The sequence below is a fragment of the Taurulus bubalis genome (assembly GCF_910589615.1).
Source record: "Taurulus bubalis genome assembly, chromosome: 2".
NCBI classification, from domain to species: Eukaryota; Metazoa; Chordata; class Actinopteri; order Perciformes; family Cottidae; genus Taurulus; species Taurulus bubalis.
In genome coordinates, this window is record NC_136590.1 from 21,738,280 (window position 1) to 21,758,956 (window position 20,677).

The 20,677-nt window shown below is 42.3% G+C and overlaps 1 protein-coding gene across 1 annotated transcript in view; it reads right to left on the bottom strand.

Moving 5' to 3' along the window:
- Positions 1-20,677, bottom strand: part of tmem132e (transmembrane protein 132E) — a gene marked incomplete at both ends in the record, with an annotated part of 132,574 nt that overhangs the window by 67,395 nt on the left and 44,502 nt on the right. The window contains one exon of the mRNA XM_079237078.1: positions 9,618-9,758. Within this exon, the coding sequence (XP_079093204.1) occupies positions 9,618-9,758 (141 nt within the window). The remainder of the gene's footprint in view (positions 1-9,617; positions 9,759-20,677) is intronic.

Below are 20,677 nucleotides of genomic sequence, written 5' to 3' on the forward strand. Positions count from 1 at the left end.
CTCTCCGGCAAGACGAAGGGCGGAGAAATCTGTTTCTACTTCAACAACGGCTGGTGTAACGACGTAACAGTGATTCTACAGTACTGTTCGCCGGACCTGGAATCTCTCATCATCCACCTCAAACCCTTCTACTCCCCCCGTGAGTTCGCTTCATTCATCCTGGTCGGTGTTTACATGCCGCCGCAGGCCAATGCGCAGGACGCACAGCGGACACTCGCCGAGCAGATACGGTGTGTGGAGCGGACCTACCCGGACTCCTTAGTTATTGTCCTTGGGGACTTTAACAAAGGTAAACTCAGCCACGAACTCCCTAAATACAGACAGTTTATTAAATGCGCTACTAGAGAGAAGAGCATTCTGGACCACTGCTACACCACAATCAGTGGGGCTTATCACGCCGTTCCACGCGCTGCACTGGGAAACTCTGACCACGCCATGGTTCACCTGATTCCCTCATACAGGCAGAAACTAAAGCTCTGCAAACCTGTGGTGAGGAAATTCAACAGGTGGACCAGCGAGGCTCTGGAGGATCTCCGGGCGTGCCTGGATTGTACCGACTGGGATGTATTCAGGACTGCCACTAACAGTCTGGATGAGTACACAGAGGCTGTAACTTCCTACATCAGCTTCTGTGAGGACAGCTGTGTTCCAACCAGCTCCAGGGTGAGTTATAACAACGACAAACCCTGGTTCACAGCGGAACTCAGGAAGCTACGGCTGCAAAAGGACAAGGTATTCAGGAGTGGGGACAAGGACTTGTATACAGAGTCAAAATACAGGTTTAGCAAGGCGGTGAGAGATGCTAAACGACTGTACTCTGAGAAACTGCAACAACAGCTATCAGCAAGTGACTCTGCTTCTGTCTGGAGAGGGCTCAGGCAGATTACCAGCTACAAGCCGAAAACCCTCCACGCCATGAACGACCTCCGCCTGGCAGACGAGCTGAACAAGTTCTACTGTCGCTTTGATAGACAATGGAGCAGTCCTGACGCCATCCCCCACAGGCCCATCAGCCCACCCTCCCCCAGTCCATCAGGGACTCACGCCTCTCTATCATCGCCCTCCCCAGTGACGACCCTCACTATTCTGGAGAGGGACGTCAACAGACTGTTTAAAAAACAAAAACCCCGCAAAGCAGTCTACCCCTCCACCCTGAAGCACTGCGCTGATCAGCTGTCTCCAGTGTTCACAGGGATCTTCAACACCTCCCTGGAGACATGTCACGTTCCAGCCTGCTTCAAGGCCTCCACCATCATCCCCGTCCCCAAGAAACCCAGGATCATAGGACTCAATGACTACAGGCCCGTCGCCCTGACCTCTGTGGTCATGAAGTCCTTTGAGCGCCTGGTCCTGTCCCACCTCAAAACCCTGACTGACCCACTCCTGGACCCTCTGCAGTTCGCCTACAGGGCCGACAGGTCTGTAGACGATGCAGTCAACATGGCCCTCCACCACATCCTCCAGCATCTGGACTCCCCAGGAACCTACGCCAGGATCCTGTTCGTGGACTTCAGCTCTTCCTTTAACACCATCATCCCGTCTCTGCTGCAGGACAAGCTCTCCCAGCTGCACGTGCCCGACTCCACCTGCAGGTGGATCACAGACTTCCTGACTGACAGAAAGCAGCACGTGAAGCTGGGGAAACACGTCTCAGGCTCCCGGACCATCAGCACCGGTTCACCCCAAGGCTGCGTTCTTTCCCCGCTGCTCTTCTCTCTGTACACCAACAGCTGCACCTCCAGTCACCAGTCCGTCAAGCTCCTGAAGTTCGCGGATGACACCACCCTCATCGGACTCATCGCTGGTGGGGACGAGTCTGCCTACAGGTGGGAGACTGACCACCTGGTGAAGCCAGAACAACCTGGAGCTCAACGCTCTGAAGACAGTGGAGAGGGTTGTGGACTTCAGAAAGAATGCAGCCCCACCCGCCCCTCTCATCCTGTGTGACTCCCCCGTCGATACTGTGGAGTCCTTCCGCTTCCTGGGCTCCATCATTTCCCAGGACCTCAAGTGGGAGCTGAACATCAGCTCCATCACAAAGAAGGCCCAGCAGAGGACGTTCTTCCTGAGGCAGCTGAGGAAATTCAACCTGCCAAAGAAAATGATGGTGCAGTTCTACACTGCCATCGTAGAGTCCATCCTCTGCTCCTCCATCACCGTCTGGCATGCCGCAGCCGCAGCCACTGCCAAGGACAAGGCCAGGCTGCAGCGCATCATCCGCTCTGCGGAGAGGGTGATTGACTGCAATTTGCCATCCCTCCAGGTCCTGTCCACTTCCAGGTCACTGAAGCGGGCAAGAAAGATCGCAGCTGACCCCTCTCACCCTGGACACAACCTGTTCGTGTCCCTCCCCTCTGGCAGGAGGCTGAGGTCCATCAGGACTAAGAGCTCACGCCACACTAACAGTTTCTTCCCGTCGGCAGTCGGGCTCATCAATAGAGCCCGGGTTCCCCACTGACTGACTCTATCACAGGACTATTCTCGGACCATTCTTTCGGACCATTTGTTTTTATTCTTTATTTCTTTCTCTCCTCCTACCGGTCACTCCACTGCACAATTCATATTTAAACACTCATGCCACATACACTTAACTTTAACTTAAACACACGTCACTTTAACATACACTTACATTAATGTTATCTGTTGTCTGAGCACTTTATCTTTATCTGATTTGGACATCATTGCACTGTTGCTGTCGTTGATTGTTGTTTGTCTCGTCTAATGTCTAATGTCTAATGTATGCACCTTCCGCCTAACCAAATTCCTCGTTTGTGCAAACATTCCTGGCAATAAACAGTTTCTGATTCTGATTCTGATTGTATTTCCTCATTTTAGCCCTCCTCTTAGCACCTGACCTGCATCCCCGAGCCCTTCTCCGTAGCTCCAAAGGGATCACAGGCCCGGCTCCAGGCAGAAGCTGCGGTTTGCACAGCGCAATCAGCTGAGCACGTGAAAAAACTATGGTCCCAGTCATATAAGTATGTACAGTGACTAACTAAACAACAAAAGCGCTATAACACACATACATATACATATATATATATATATATATATATATATATACACATACACATACATATATATATACACATACATATATATATATATATACACATACATATATATATATATACACATACATATATATATACACATACATATATATATATACACATACATATATATATATATATACACATACATATATATATACACATACATATATATATATATATATATATATATATATATATATATATACATACATATATATATATATATATATATATATATATATATATATATATATATATATATATATATAAGAAAAAGAAAAGAAATATGCACTTTATTAGTCCCCTTGGGGAAATTCTTCTCTGCATTTGACCCATCCCTGGTTGGGGAGCAGTGGGCAGCCCTTTGAGGCGCCCGGAGAGCAGCTGGGGGTTGGGTGTCTTGCTCAGGGACGCTTCGACATGTGAGCTATGGGAGGACTGGGGATCGAGCCGGGGATCGAGCCGGGTACCTTGCGGTTTCGGGACGACCACTCATCCACCTGAGCTACAGTCGCCCCTGTATAAATATATACATACATATAAATATATATCTACAAATATATAAATAAATATAAATGTAAATATACAAGAAGAGAGAGAAAGACTGGTGTAGATATATGATGTTTTTGAACAAATTCAAATTCAACATTAAGCCATTTATAAAAGTAAAAACTTAAATGAGTGATTTCACACCGGAGGAGGAGAGGAACAAGGAGGAAGGACGTAAACGAGTCTCAAAAAAAGTCCGGCCTTGTTTCCATTAAGCTAACGACGCCCTGTCTATCTGCATAGCACAGAGTATATATTTTAAAAGCTGTAGCTCAGGGCTTTTCTTGAGCTCAGGAGGCTTTCCTTCTTTGATCAGAGGTCTGTTTGAACTGATTAACAGGGAAGAGTTCATAGGATCAAAGAACCGTGAGGCAGAGTTACAGCAGCGATGGAGAACAGAGGGCTCAGAACGGTCCACGCTGAAGCCGGGGATGCACAAGACTTTTAACCACGTAAGCGCATCGTGTTTAAATCCGGAGAAATGCACTCAACCGACGCTCCAAACAGACGCAGCACCGTGAGGCTATGACGTTGACTTTTAAAAGCATTATAGCAAAGTACAGGGGTGTTTTATCAAAGTAAAGTTTGAATTTAAAGGAATATGTATTGTTATTCTGCGTGTTAAGCTGAAGTCAGTTAGCCTAGCTTAGCATAAAGCCTAGAGGCAAGGGAGAAACAGCTTGGGTCAGCCTGCCCATTGCAACATAAAGTTCAGCATTGATAATGTTGTGTCCAGGATGTTTGTGTAATCTAGTCTCTGTGAAAAGGGATGCATGACGGGCTGCATGACGGCTGCATGACGAGCTGCATGATGGGTATCGGATGTAAGTACGCTATTCGTATGGGTATCACTTTAAGGATGCAGGTATTTTGGCACTGGCATTATAATTATTGAAACTCTGCCCTGCCTTACGTGTGACATGTCATGTTAGTGGTGTGCATGGGTGCCATGGCAGCTGCCATACACAGTCGGCTCTTTGTCTGCTGCTGGCTTAATGGTGGAATGAGTCTGACCTCCCAATTCCCTGTTCGGACATTTTTATTCAGAATAACGGCGCAACTTATGTCAGTCCTGCGGAAGTTTTTTTTGTCCAGAGTCATTATTGGCTCTTTAAAAAGGTGCTCTGGATCTTTTTTTTTTCTTGTTCAATCCGTTATTTAACATTGAATTATTCAGAGCAAAGAACACCTCATCTTATAAATGGGATAGTTATTTCTGTTTTTTATTATCATTATTCACGTGAAAGGCCGTTTACCGCAATCAATAATGCATCAGTTCCATGTGGCGTTATCAACGCGATGCTGTGGGAATGTGACTGGGGGAACCAGATGGAGGGTTACAGAGGAATAAATACCGGGAATAATCCCAGCAATGTCTAAAAGAGTGATCTGATGGAGAGACACAAGCTAAAGAGAGAATAATAGAGAGAGAGAGGAGAGGGATGAAGAGATCGACGACACGCCCCCGAGGGAAAACATTTTCACCTTGTTTCCTCGGTTTCAGGTGATTTTGAGTAAACAACACCAGATGAACGAACAGAAGTGGGACTTAGATGTGTTCAGCAATGAGGTGCAAAAATGAAGCTGGCGTATTTGTCTTCTTTTCTCTTTTTTTGCCCAGTGGGGAGAGTTGAGTGTGTCTGTGAGGAGCGGGAGGGGCTTTAAATAGTGTGCAGTTACTTATTTGCTGCACAAAAAAGACTTACGAATGAGAACAAGTATTGAACTTAAAAAAACATATTAGAATGTTGCGTACTACTGAATTGAACTGGGTAATTAGGGGAAGAATTGTTTGGAGAAGTCATGTATTTTGGGGCTCATTACTGCAAAGTCTCGGCGGCTGCACTCGGCGGCTTTCCTCCTGCAGCAGGATTAAAAGAGTAGGGTTCTATCTAGATAAAACAAATGAGGTGATGAAAGGGTGATAACTAAACTCAACTATTAAACTACATAACAGGAGTTTATAGAGTGTGGTAGGGATGAGGTACTTTTGAAGTACAACAGAAAGTTGGCATCACTGGTTCCCATAACAAAAAGCCAATGGGCTTCTGCCAATGGATTTTTAATTATTGAAGGAAATAATCTCTTTTAGTTTATAATGCTCACACGTTTTGTTTATCAAGATCTTCTGAAATGACATCCACTTTAATGATGTTTGAAGCGTAAAGTAAGAAACTAACGCTAGGCTATAAAGCAGGGGGGCCCACAATTTTTTTGGCTGGCAAGCTACTTTTAAAATGACCAATTCAAAAGGATCTACCTACATTAATAATGGTAAATACCTATATATATATATATATATATATATGTCTATATATATATATATATATATATATATATATATATATATATATGTCTATATATATATATATATATATATATATATATATATATATATATATATATATATATATGTCTATATATATATATATATATATATATCTATATATAGCATTATTAATGTAGAAATATACCGAGTATACTTTATATTTACAATATTGGCGTACCTTGCATAACTGTATGAACCCTTATGACACAATACAATTCTGTACATTTTTTGCTCATTGCATTTTACTCTGATGACTTGCACTGAATGGAACCAGCAGGGTTGCATAGTCCGGACAGTAGCTGCTGGTAGCTAGCCTCAGGCAGACCAAATGGTCATCAGTCATGGTGGAACGGTGTTTGGACTTAATATTTGTATAATATTATTATACAGTCAGCCTTCTCCAGATGCGCATGGAACAGCCGTCTATGAAGATATTCGTTGCCACATCCATGATCTCTTTCATGTTTAGCATTGTAGCGCATAATGCTTGTTGGTGCATTATGCAGTGGTAATTAAGGAAGTCGGGGAAAACATCGTCCTCCCTGCACTTGGCAATAAATCCATTCAAGCTGCCAACCATCGCGGGTCCAACGTGATGATGATTGGTGATTGACAATAATAGGTTCGTTCGAGATGAGCCAGTTCTGCGCAGAATCGATCGCCGGCGATCGCCGCGCAAAGCATGCCGGTTAGATTTGTGTCCGACTTGATCCCGACTTGCTCTGATGTCATGCACACATGTCAACGATAATCTCACGAGAGCGAGGCGGCCCCCAATTTCAGAGCCTGGCGCCGCAGTAGCTCTCCACCGACTGCGTGGCTCAGTGAATGATGGGAAACACCTGGCTGTCGCCACATCAGAGAACTGATTGGCTCTTAGATTTGACAGCAAACACGTGTTGTAGAAAATTCCTATTTTATGTGTAGTTGTAATACTTAACGCTCGATTGTTGACTATTACATATCTTGAGTGGTTGATAATAATAAAGATTATTAATACAACACACATCAAAATTAGTGGTAATGTATTTTACAGGCAGACATAAAAAGAACAAAGGATGCAGCTACACACACATTTCTACATAAATATATATGAATAAACACATATGAATAAATCCAAACGTGATCTGTAAACTACAAGAAGCCTAAAGTTTGTAACTAACAGGAAGTCATTTTGTCTGTGACTTCCTGTGTATACTTTGAAGCTGAAAACTGTCCGACTTGACGGCAGTTTATTGACTCGTTAAAACGTTAAAATCTCTTCAGCTTTTGTTAAACCAAAAACACATTAAAAAAAAACATTGACTTTGAGACAAGGAAACAAAAAAACTAATTTATGTGTTTTAAGACTCATTCCCACTGGACTCAATTGTATTTATAATTAAAGAAGCAACTAAAATGATTCACCTTTGTGTGGCTCCTTTAAATTCTGGCGTGTTTTTGCGATTAAATTGGTAGAAAGTATATATTTAGTGATATTTAAGTCTGAAAATGCATGCAGAACATTATCCAAGCTATATATAAATTCCGGAAAATGTGTTATTATGAAAATAAAAGCGTCATATTGTTGTAAAACTGCCTCAAAGTAACAAGTTCTCACATATAAAAGGTATTAAAAGAAACACTGACAGAATGCAGTGCATGAATAGACGAGGAGAAACAAACCCAGATTTTGACCATTGACTTTCTCTGCCACATTGTATTATAAAAGGTGCAACAATTTACATAAAAATATGCATGGAGCAGCTTTAAATTAAAGCAACTAATAACCACCTCAGGTCGTGATCATAAGCAGCTCCAGACTCTTCTGGTGAAGTCAGTTCCCACTACAATGAAAAACCTTGAATGATTTCGCCTTAAATCACTGGGTTATACGTTATTGATATTTATTACTTAAAACCTTTTTTTTATTTGACACCATTTCGATCCAAATAAAGACTTCATCCAGACCTCCAAACTACCTAAAGCACCAGTTTCTCAACACGTCTGTACATTTCCAAGAGAATCTTCAGAGGCTTCAAGTGCTTTATTCTCTATAAAGAGATTTTACGCTCACATTCGATCAATTTGATAGGAATGAAGCATCAAAACATGAAGTGGCCCTGTGACTTTATGACTTCAGAGGGCCATTGTTTGGCTGTTTGGCTTGAGGCGGTCACAGGATTGACTGGGTTCTTTCACCAAATCGAGCATGACACGTTGTTTCTCTACCCGTGCTTGACCCCCTACTGGACATTTCACACGTGGTGACAGGGTGGCAAAGATTACATGACAAGGGTCACTAAATATAGCGAGAAGGGGCTGCCAACTATGGCGCTAAGAAGTAAACAAGAGTGGAATGGTGGTTTTATTTTTCCAGGTGAGGCCACTCTGCCTTCTTCTTCCTCTCCGTCCTGTTTCTCCACCAACCAGAAGGGAATCCACAGGGATGCCAATATTTAGACCAGCTGATGTCTCCAAGGCTCGGTGATAACCGGCCGAACTCCCGTGCCACGGCTCTTGATGAATTGAACGTATCACATGTAGTGATTGATAGTTGTTTGTGTGTTTTTTGTTGTTGTTTTCCCTCGGTGAACTCGCTCAAAGGCAGGCCAAACTGCACCCATACGGGAAAAAAAAGAAAAAATGTGATTGATGTTGACTGTGTTAATGTGTAAGCAGCTGTAAAAAAAGGATCAGTTCACTCTAATTCCAGAAACAAAAACAAGAAACTTATTGTTTCACCTGCCTGTGGTGGCATCCATTTTGCACACAACTTCTATATAATTTAGATGAATGTAGTTCTAGGTGTGGCTTGAAGACATCATCAGTGGTATTTGAAAAACAGCAAAATAGAAACTGCTTATTGGTTCTTCTGGATAACCCATAAACTTCACTGTCAACAGTTTTCATTGGAAACACTTTCTACCAAAGAAATGCCAGAAGTGAGGAAAGAGGCTATGGAAAGAAATGTTGTTGTTGAACTGTTTAAAATGTTTCACTGCTGTGTGTGCATCAAAGGTTTCCATCCCATTTCCAATTCACCTTCATTGTACCGGAGTGGAGGCAGATGTTCTAAAATCAAAAGGTTACGATATTGTAACCACAGTTCCATGAGCACAAAACTCTTCATGTTCAGGCCTATACTACCTAGTCACAGCATCATTGAGGTTGTAGGCAAGCTACTGAATGCATTAACATGCCATTAACCATTTAGACCACATTAAGCTTGCAAATCACTGAGCAACTCTAGTTTCACTATTACTATAAAGTTGCATTTACCGTAGAACTCAGCATAATTACTGCTCTCATCTCATCTCAAAGGTATTTTAATGCCCGCAGTCAAAACGGTCTACCTCATCAGTCCACTGTCGACTGAATTAGCAGCAGATGTAGTGAGACTAAGCAGATAGCATCTCCGTTCATTTAACGTTGGGCTATAAAGCAGAGGATGCCTGAGTCTGTCTGCTGTGGGCCAGAGCTGTATTTTATCTCCTGGAGCTCCTGGGGGCATCTACAGAGAATCGTGTATGCTTTTAAAAGCTGCCTTTTAATCAGAGAGTGAACTCTGACTGTTACATGCAAGGAGACCTTTTCAGGGACCTTTTGGTCATTGTTAAGAAAGACAAATTATCAGCGAGGGTAGCAATCAACAGCTCTGCTCCAGCAGCAGGTGTGCTCGGGCCTCGGGGCGGTTGACTTACCCCTGTTTGACTGCTTTGTTCTTGTTCACGTCGATGGTGGTGATGGAGTGCTTGGCACCGGACTGGATCTCCCAGTCCACTTTCCACTGGGCATTCTTCGACTTGGTCTCGAGCAGGTTCACCCCTTTCTTCGCCTTGACCCTGCAGGAAACGACGAGAGAGAAAAAAGAAGAAAAAAAAAGGTTACGAGTCAATTTTTTATTTAGAGGTTGATTCATGGACAATGTCAGAGGTGAGCGCCATCCATGTGCACCGGTCCTCCTCCTTGCGTTGCATCACGGCAAAAGCAATTCCATAAACGGATCAATAACAGAGACGAATAAAGATGATACATGAGAGTTTTTTACTGCATTAACCGCTGACATCTGAAAGCTTCCAACTTCACCTATCTAAATACGTACACTGACTCGCGTCTACATTCTCGTACATGCATTCATAACTGTACGCCGCTGCAGAGATTTTGCACGTTCACATGTTGAATGTACAAAAACACCCAAAACAAACACGTAGATTCACAAATCTGCAGCATCACATATATACATATGTTCCACCCACACGACGAGCCCAGAAGTGTCCATGTTCCCAGAGAAAGGAGAAGATACATCAATATAAAAAAAAAGACAAGATTGACTGGTTAGTCAAAAATGCTGTGCGATACTTTCCTCATTTCTTAAAGAATTGTCAGCCTTAATTTATAATATTTATATTAGATTTAGCTGCATAGTCTAGATACAAGTGAACTTAGATTTTAACCAGAATATATAACATCACAAGTAAAATATTGAAAAGAATAGTGACTGTTACACCAAGCAGCGTTGTATTGTGTAATGTGCACCTTAAAGCAAGAGGCTATCTGAAGTGTTTCTGTCAGCTGGATAACAAACCAGCTCTGGCAGCTGTCCTTTGTGACTTCGCCCAGACGTGCTATTAAGGTGTCCGCTGACCGAATACCAAACAGCCGAGAGGGAAACAAAAGCCAAAACAAAAGCACTCCGTTATTATTGTGATTCTGTTTATTTGACCACGGAGCCACGCCACCGACTCCTGCACTGATGCACGATGGAGACGTGCGGGGCAAGTGGAGATTATTGATCCGGCGGTCTCATTTTCATGAAATACAAGACAGGGATGAATTATTAACATATCTGGCTTTTTGTTGGTCTGCCTTGTGCCTTCAGGACAATAAACACAAAAAAAGATCACATATCATGCTCAATTTCAGGCTCATACTTGTGTTTTGGGTTTCTACGGGAACATGTTTATGTGCTTTAATACATGATCTTTTTCTCATAATGTCTTCATGAATAAACCTGCATTTCTCCGTTTGTGCTCCTGTCTTTTTAAGCCCCTCCTCTCAAAAAATTGGTCAGCGTTTCCGCCAACGACGGGTTCAACAACACATCTGCAGGTGACAATAACAAACCTCTGACGGCTCTTTCAAAAGGAAAAGTCTTTCCAACCTCGTCTCCGACAATATCACGCTCCTGTACAACTAAACTGTTACTATTTTCTCCCGTGTTTGAAACACGACAAAAATACATGGTTTAGTCAAAAAAATCCTTAGGGATTAAAAGGACTATGAAATGAAGGCAAAAAACAACAATAGAACATAACTACTTCAGAGATGGAAATGACACTACATGTATATTAAAAAAACCTTTTAAATACTGTATTAGACGCTGCATGATGATGACATGGAGAGTATCAGACAGTGTTCTCCAGAAGGTCACATTTCCAGCATAAACTCTGGGGATCTCAATGATTTTTGTCCTTTACAGTAAAACACAGTATTCTTGTTCCTTCTCTTGTCGCCATCAGACTCGCCAGTGTCTCATTTACATTCGGCTGAAAGTCTGAACCCCCCCACCCCCACCGCGACATCATCCAGATCTTCCCATTTATTTCTTTGACAGATAAAAATTCTGAAGTCCCGCTGAGGTGTTTCCATTTGCTACGCTAACCTGCGCTCAGTGCATCGACCACTCATCCATGATTTGTGAAAGCAATTGACTTTCAGCCGAAGCCGTTTCTCCTTCTGCAGCAGAAGAGGGCTCACGGCTCACACTGCATTGTAATGCACAAATCTCAGTTTGCTGCTTAAAGTCTTGAACACATGATCACGAAAAAAGCCAAAAGAATATGTAAAATGTTGTACTTCTTGCAATCTTTCACTATTTCAACGAGCTTTTAAACCTACAAAACGACAAACTCCCATATAAATATGTGAAGCCAACCGTAATATTGCAGATTAGATCTATAAATACTGAACTCCATGAAAGTTTTCTCGTTTGCGGTCCTAAACGTGCCACAAATCGTGAGCCTCAAATCCTTTTCCAATTTGGGTGAAACAAACAGACGAAGCCATTCTCTCCTCCGAAACTCTGTTTCTTGTTATTGCAGCTCTTATTGTCTTCTTTCATCAAATCCCCTCATGTTAGAGAAAATACAGTAATCATCTTGCACAGCTCCGTCAAAGGGGAGATGAAACAGAAACATGTAATGTTTAAGAAATCACTCCGATCAAGCGCGTCGCCTTTGATGCAAGTTGAAAAGGGGAAACGTAACACCCTCAGACTCTCGCTAAACGAGGTGACCCAGTTGCTGCTTGATCACTGGAGCTCGTAAAAAAAGAAAAAACACTGATCATAAGAAATGATAATCATGCATTATTGTGGGGCCGAATATGGTCAGGATGTAACTCTGGTGAGTGACTTGTATTTATATTGATTACCTACACTCTCACCAGCTTATAAAAGCCACTACATCCATCATCGTCATCTTTTTTTTAAAGAGAGAACCAGCACGTTGCACAAATCCAATGCTTTTAATTTAGAATGTGGTAAAAAAAAAAAAAAAAAAAGAGAGGGGATGAAGCATTGTCCAGTCGGACTCCCCATTAAACAGTGTTAATGCTGATTAATGAAAGAGCATCGCAAATGGAAAAGCCGAGCAGCAGTCAGCGGCAATAATACATGCCCAAATTCTGAGAATCCTCGTGAACCCTGTTGCTGCTGAAAGTGGAGAGGCAGTGTGAGCCACTTCAGCTAAGACAGAGCTATTACTTACTGATTCCACACAGATGCCTTCTGCCATGGCAACACCTATTAGACTCTGAGTTGGCAGGCGGACTGCTAAACAGGAGAGCTTTTGGTCAACACGTTTCAAGGCCAGATTTCTGAGCTGCCCGTTTCTGAGCTTCCCCTGGGTTACCAGATTTAGTCTTGTATTTAGAGGGAGAGCAAACCTCCGACCCACGGCAGGAAATGACGAAAAGGAGAGAAATCAGTCATCGATACCAAAGTTACTTCATCAGCTGCTGTGTTTTTTTGCAGTCTATCTAATGCAACTGCTGGTACAGGTGCATTAGGGGTGGGAATCACCAGAAGCCCACCGATACGATGTTATCGCAATACTCATGTCACAATACAATGTTATCGCAATACTCTTGTCACGATACAATGTTATCACAGTACTCTTGTCACGATACGATGTTACCGCGATATTCACAATACAATGTTATCACGATACTCATGTCACGATACGGTGTTATCGCGATACTCTTGCAATTTTAAACATTTTGCGATATGCTGAATAGAACATATAATGTGATACTGTATTACCCTGTTTCTTCTGCAAATTATCTTTGTCGACATCTGTTTTACCTAATTAGATAACATTTTCACTTAGTTCAACCAATTTGTCACTTTTTATAATTTTTTCTTGCAGCAAAAGTCAAGCACACAATCTAAATTGTCAAGGGATTTACTTTGTATTTGCTTTAATAATAGTTCATAAAATAAAAGATTGATGCTTGCCGTCGTTTGAATATTCTGGCCTGAACTTACACTACACATATACAAACATGTTAAAATCCTTCTCTTCATTAAGCAGCTTTCTTGTCTCTTCTCTAAAGCCTGCTGTGTCTCCATGGTGTGCTCGTACATTACTTGAGCGCTTGGATTGCTTTCCACTGGGCACAGAGGCCGACGTCCTCGTGACCCATTAATGACTGCTGCCAGAAATCATGTCAGTTGCCATGCCACATGCTGTAATTTAATACAACTGTCATCTTTTAATAAATAAAATATGCAAACTAGAATCAAATCAAAGCTCCCAAGTCTTTAATTTTTCCTAAATGGCCCTTTTAAAGAGTATTTATTGCGCACATTTGAGGACGTCCCCACAGGCAGAGCACTCACAAAACTGGAATTTTTCCACGACATAATGAGACTGACTATAAAAAATGCCTTTTTGAGACTTTAATAACTTTAAAGTTTAATAGGGTACATTGCATATGTGTACTTTATAAGATTAATGTGAATTCTTTTTTTCATAAAAAGGGCTGTTTGACAAGCTGAGGGTTGAAATCAGGGTACACAAGCTGGAATGTGCCAACTCAAGGTGCGTGGATGCCGAAGCATAGCGGCATATCCTGATGCATGTTGTCGACGGCCGACTCGTTCAAAGGCTTTTCGTAAGCTTGCATGTTTTGATGCGCTCGTAAACCACCAGTTTGAAGTCTGCCTTTATAATGTCAGAGGACAGACTTGAGGAGTCTCGAAAGATGAGCCTTGTGCCCGGCAGCAAATAGGTTGGGTATTTTTTAATCTGGGGTAATCAAACATGTGAAATGATGTGACGCAATACATTCCAGTTTGGCTTTCCGTGTTAAGATGTTGAACAATAGTCATTGGGACGTCACCCGCTTGTTTGTGGACTGACATTTTGAAGCTTTGAGTTTGACTTTTTGTCCGTTGCCATCTTGGCTGTTTGCAACCAGTGAACAGGAAGTGACCATAGTTGGACGGCAGAGAAGTGACGTAGACACCCTTTACGCTTCTGATAGCGAGGTGGTGCTATCTTATATGGGAACACGTCATATTTTGTTTTAGAGGAAGAAAAAACTATTGGATTTTGAAATAAAAATACATAGAAATAGATGTTATGTATTTTTTTGTTGCACATTGTGCGCAATTTGAGCAGAATGTGATCTTAAGGGTTTGAAAAAAGCGATTTAACTAAAAATGTAATATAATATGTTCATATGTGAATTGTAAAAGCATGTTTGAGACTAAAACCAAACTGCTGTCTGAAGATATTAACGTAACACCAGTTGTAGAGGGAAAACTGAACTAACACTAACCTGTAAACTTTCCTCATGGTCTGCTACCGGGCCTATCATCGAAACTGCTCTCCCCTAAAAACGTCACTAACCACTGGCCACTAACACATCTCCCTGGCACTGTCACGGGTTCCTCGGCAGCTCTCGGGTGACAAACATGGCTTCGCCTTCAGATCACGAGCAGCGATCATATCAATCATCTCAATTATCTCAAGCACTCTGATGTTCTGTGGTGTTTATCCTCACAAGCAAACGGATTTGAGGTTTCTCTCGACATGCAGCTGGAGAGCCAGAGCAGCGAATCTGCCAGGGACAGACTTTTAATGGGAGCCTCCGAAAATTAAAATATGAGAAGCTGGGGAAATATCACAGAGCAGATTACAAATTTGAAAATCGCAGCTGCTGGTTTGCACATGTTGGAACTGATTTATTTCTTGGTGAAAATGAGCAATGCAGTGGAGTGATAAATGTGTCTTCTTCACAGTACGACACAGTTAACGACAGCACATTCCTAGTTATTAACACCCCACGTTTCCTGAGATAACCACCACATTAAGTGGCTTAAAGACCATAACTGCTTTGGTTTTAAAGTAACATCAACAGCGCCATGTTCCTGCTTACATCGCTCTGTAATTCATGCAAATAATAAAGTAACATTCCAACAGAAGAGATAAATAAGCCAGATAATTATAGCGGAGATCCACCAAAAACATCTAGTGCTCAGGTAAGATAATATCATGAAAAAACACTTTAACCATAAAACCTTTGATCTGGGGCTGATGCTTGTTTTACCCTCAAAGTAGTTTTGTATCATGCTAGATATGCTCAGTTTTGAACATTTGAAAATGCTTGTAGGTGACAGTTATTCTTGTTAAATTCAGCTGTTTCAAAACAAGAAACAGGGGTTTAAAGGGTAAGTTGGCGTTATTGTTCGGTTTTCACGTTAGCTCTTACCAAAGATGAAAATCTTTAAAAGAAAAAACATGTTTTTCATTTTCTAAAAAAATGTTTTTTTTAACCAACATAAGGTAGGAAATAGAGAATTTGTTGGGGACTATTTTCAGGCACGGGTTAATACACACTTTGATTTTCAGCAGGAAGGCAATGTTGTTGGCCGTGACTCAAATAAAAATGTTAAATACAGTGCCGTGTTCAATGTCATGGAGGAACGGTTTTGTCACGTTTAGATCATTTCTTGTGTTTTCAGTAGTTTTTTAACCACATTGGAGCTCCATGGACGACCCGTTCTCCCTCCCAGGAACCCTTGAGAGTCTGAATGAGACGCACCAGGCTTTTAACTAACTCCAATGTCAACCCATCCACATCGTTATTAGGCGCTGATGAAAGAACGACAAAGTCCACTGAGGATGGATGTCAGGGTGGACGGTTGGGACAAACACAGACTTTTCACTTTCAAGTCAACATTAACTTATTTTACCTCAGTTATATACTTAACTAACACCAGTTACACAACAAATTAATTATTATTGACCATATTGTTATTGTATTGAACAAAAATATTTATTTGAACCCAAAACACATAATTTCCGAAACCTAGCCGAGTGCTTTTGTTGCGTAAGTAAACATACAGTGAAAGTTTATTTTGAAAAGCGAAACGCGCACAAAAACGACGAGTTGGGAGTGACAATGTATTGCAGTGTCACAGAGGGAGAGCTCACTAATACTGGAGGAATTTGGAGGATCTATTTATTTTATGATTTTGACCTTCAATAGCAGCTTCAACTTTTTTTAAATACCAGATGTTTAAAAGCCAGAAATCTGAGCATCTGATGAAGTCATCTTTGAATCCCCGGCATTGATCAATAAACCCATGAAAGGCAGCAGATAGACTGCATAATCATGATGAGGTGGCGAAAGCCGCGCGCCCTTCCCCTGAAAATGAAGTGCATTGTAACGCTACATGCCTGAACACAGGCATCATCTCTCCGTTTCTTCATCACGATCAAAGGCTGCCCAGACATGTGCGATAGGAACGCACTGAGGGAAGACTCAGCAACCACCGGCTGGTTTTCAAACATCTTCTCTCCCGTCTGTGAATAACAGAGATGCTCCCGCTGCTCTCACCTCATAATGCTCAAGCCTTTTTTTTTCTCTCTGAGGACCGAGTCGTGATGAATAGCTGCAGTGCCTCTTAATCTAGGCCTCAGTTCACAGTTATCTCCTCCCCAGTGCGAAAAAACACACACAAATATAAATAATAAATCATGGGTGATGTGTGATATTTGTAACCTCTCAGATGTGAATAATAGTGAGTCAGTGATTTTATCAGTTAATTAGGAGTTCATGCCAAAGGGTTTGGAGTGTGGTAAAATCAGATGGGATTACTTTAGCCATGCATCAGAGGCATCAGCTCGTCCAACTCTCTCACTTTTTCCATTAGCTTCGTAAATAATTTGAGTATCAAACGTAAAAGCGGCACTTTTTTTCAACCTCGGCCTGTAAATGCGGTCATAATGCCAAATTAAAAACCATGACCATGAAAAATATATTGCAAGATCTTCATAACTGACGGTAACATTTTTGGGCTTAACGGAGATGAAAACTGTTCCCAATGTGTTGCTCTGTTAAACCGGGTCATATTTTTGTAGCTTTGGCCATCACTCCTGTCTGTGATGACAAAGAGAGAGAAGGATAATCACATTGCGAAATGGGCATTTATGATATTTTTGCCAGGTCGGATCTCAGCATTCATCTTTTTTGAGGACGTAAATATCCTGCAAGATGTAATAAGCCAGAATTTACCATTAAATGAGCTGAGCATACAATGGTTCTGTCATAAATTAACACTGATGGCTGAAACAAACATTTTTTTGGTTATTTTTGCCAATTCATTTTGAGCATTTTTACAGCTCTAAAACAAGAGAACAAATGTCATGAAAAAACATCCTTCCCCTTTGGGGGGAATATCAGTTACTAATTACAACCCTTCTCCTTCACTCACCAGGAAAGGTCAAACTAGATCCAGGACTTTGCCAGAACACCCAACAAAAGGGATTTCGATGAGAACTTGATTACTGCTCCCTCAATTTCCTTCACCAAATACTGGTTTTGTGCGTTTCATCAGGGCCCCGACTGCATTTCCCTCGTGAAATCATCAAATGAAACGACCAAGACCTTCCTCTCCCTCGTCTGCCAGCTCCAGACAGATTGGACTCTGGTATTTGGCATTCACAAGCAGCGCGTCGGGGCGACCGAGTGGGACGTCGTAGACAAACATTTGATCGCGGACGGTGGTGACAACGGCCCCGTAGAATGGCGCAAAAACCCTGATGGATGGAGTCGTGCTTCGCAGGCTGTCCCTTTAGTGATGCCCAGACGAAAGCAGAAAAGTAAATAAACAACTAAAATGTCAGCACTTGAACGTCTCAGAGGCATTAGCTGCACTCCCTTTTGCGAAGCAGCAGAAACTGGGGGCCTCGGCCCAACAGCTAAATTTGGCGGGCAAAGCCAAACCCCCCCCACTCATCCGTAGGCAGAAGCTCCATTAGGTCCTCTGAGGGGGCACTTTGCAGACAACCTGACCGCTTGTGCTACTGCAGACACAACAAATCCCATTCCATGAAGATATGCATAATTCAGTGCAGATTTTTGTATTTGTCGTTGGCCAGCTGTGGATGCGGCACTCCGGTGTGCGCAGTGACATGTGATTCAATTACATAGTCCGCTGTGCAAGATGTCTCGGCTTCGGCGTGTCGCGTTGTGTTCTCGGGGCCCACTTTAAACGCGGGAAAAAAAGGGTCTTGATGCTTGTGCTTGTTTTCAGAAGGTCACTGAACCGATCGCCTCACATTCAAAAACAAACGCTGAATGATTTCTCACCCGCCAGCAAAACGAGGAATAATTATGCCGGCAACAAGATATCATCTATGTGTGACAGTGTGAGCGCAGGATTTTTCACTGGTGATGCAATAATAGTTACACGTGACCTGTAGTGCAGCAGTGACACCTAAAATGTTGGAAAATGGTAAAAAAATAAGATACACAATTCCATCAGTGTTTCTTTTTGTTTCCCAAAGCCCAAGATGACGTCCTCAAACAAGTTCTCATCCAAAGTGTTCACATACTGACACATACTGACACTCCGCTATGGTCGCAGTAAACACTTAACGTCAACGTTGTGAATGTTGTGAATTCAAACAAAAAGTTTTTCCTGTTTGGGCTTTAAATAACAGAAGTACAGAACACATTAATGCAACTTTTAAATAACACAACAACACTTTGGGACCCAAACACAGGTGTCCTGGGTGATGGTCCTGGGTTTGTTTCATCAACCCGCCATATGCGTGTGGTCTTTTTACTACATCATCACACTCTGGGAGCATTTTCTCGGAGCCTAATAATGACTCGGGTGGTTTTATATCGTCGTTACGTGAAAGCCCGGTGACAGCTAAAGGAAGCCTTGTGAGTCGGCATCGAGGCACCGAAGGGAGCGCCAAAACTTCCATAGTTGACGCCCAGAGAATGAGAACAAGCTGTTTTCTCTTTAAAGATATTCAGTTTACTGATACAGAGGAGAAAAGAAAGTAGAACATATCTACATGTAAGAAGCAGGAATGATAGATTGTTTTTTCTGAAATAAATGACTCAAACCAATCAAATTATTATCAAAAACAGTTGCCAACTAATTTCACGGTCGGCAACTAATTGATTCACCGATTAATCTCTACGGATCTCCCTCCCAACCTTCTGCGAGATCTAGTTCACAGTCCATTTGGGAGAAAGGAGAAAACAACTGGCAAATGAAAATAGTCTAAACCTAAAAGATGATCAGTTGACAATGCAAAAATAAAGATGTCACAGTGTTGTGACACCTCGGCAAGTGTGACAGCTGACATGTTTGGGAAACACAGAGACACTCGCTGTAATGAGTGCCTGGCACCAATGTTGATGCCTCACGCAGAAATATAATAATACAAAAAATATAATGTTTTATTCTCTTCTGTTTTACTGTAATGCTCTACAATTCCATCTCTATTATGTGTGCATGATGACAAACCCCGGCACCTCATGGGTCCCTGGGATCCCATAACCGCCTCACTAGCTTCAACATGAAGCACACAGCTCAGTAACGCTTATAAAAAATAACAAAAACATCTCATGCAATGTGCCCATCATCATGGCCCTGAGACAAGAGGGGTGTCGGTGTCAATACGAGGGGCCGCACAGTCAGTCACGGAGACCGGAGCGGCCATCATTACGGCAGATGTTCGCTTGGCGGAGTGATGCAAAAAAGACACAACGTTGTGCTCATTACGAGAGTGAGATGGAAAAGAACGCCCGTCTGAAGGTAAACGGAGTACCCATGCGAGAGGGCTCGGCCAATGGGGACATTGGCCGAGCCCTCAGACATTGGTGTTTCTGGCTGGAAAAAACATTGTGCACCACAGTGGTCAGGATTCAGCCCGATCCGACAATTCACTGGAGGAGAAAGAGAGAGTGGAACGCAGGAAAAATAATTTTGTTGATTTGATGAGGGTTTTTCCATCTGCATGGATACTTTATAACAAGGTGACATTTAGACGTTTTTGGGTGGTTATTTCGCAACGATAGCAACAGAGACAGAGAACGGCAGTGTTTTGAAAAATGAAAAACAAATATTTACAGACATCCCTCTGTAGCGAGTACAGTGGTGTCTGTTGCTATGGAAAAATACCGAGACAATATAATTACAGTGCACAGGTTTAAAAAAATAGGCTTTTTTTCTTCTTCTTAAGTTTGGTTTATCTTAGAAGTTTAAACGTCAGTTGTGTTCCTACTTGCTTTCTGGCTTCTTCCTCCGAAACTCAATTACAGGCCTTAAAACAGAGGCTGTTTGTCTCCGTCGCAGATGAAAGGGGTCTTGTGGGTCTTGTTTTGGGTTTTTAGCTTAAAAGGGTTGAGGGCTTTGCAAAGTCTCCCCCGGGCATTCCCAAGCTGC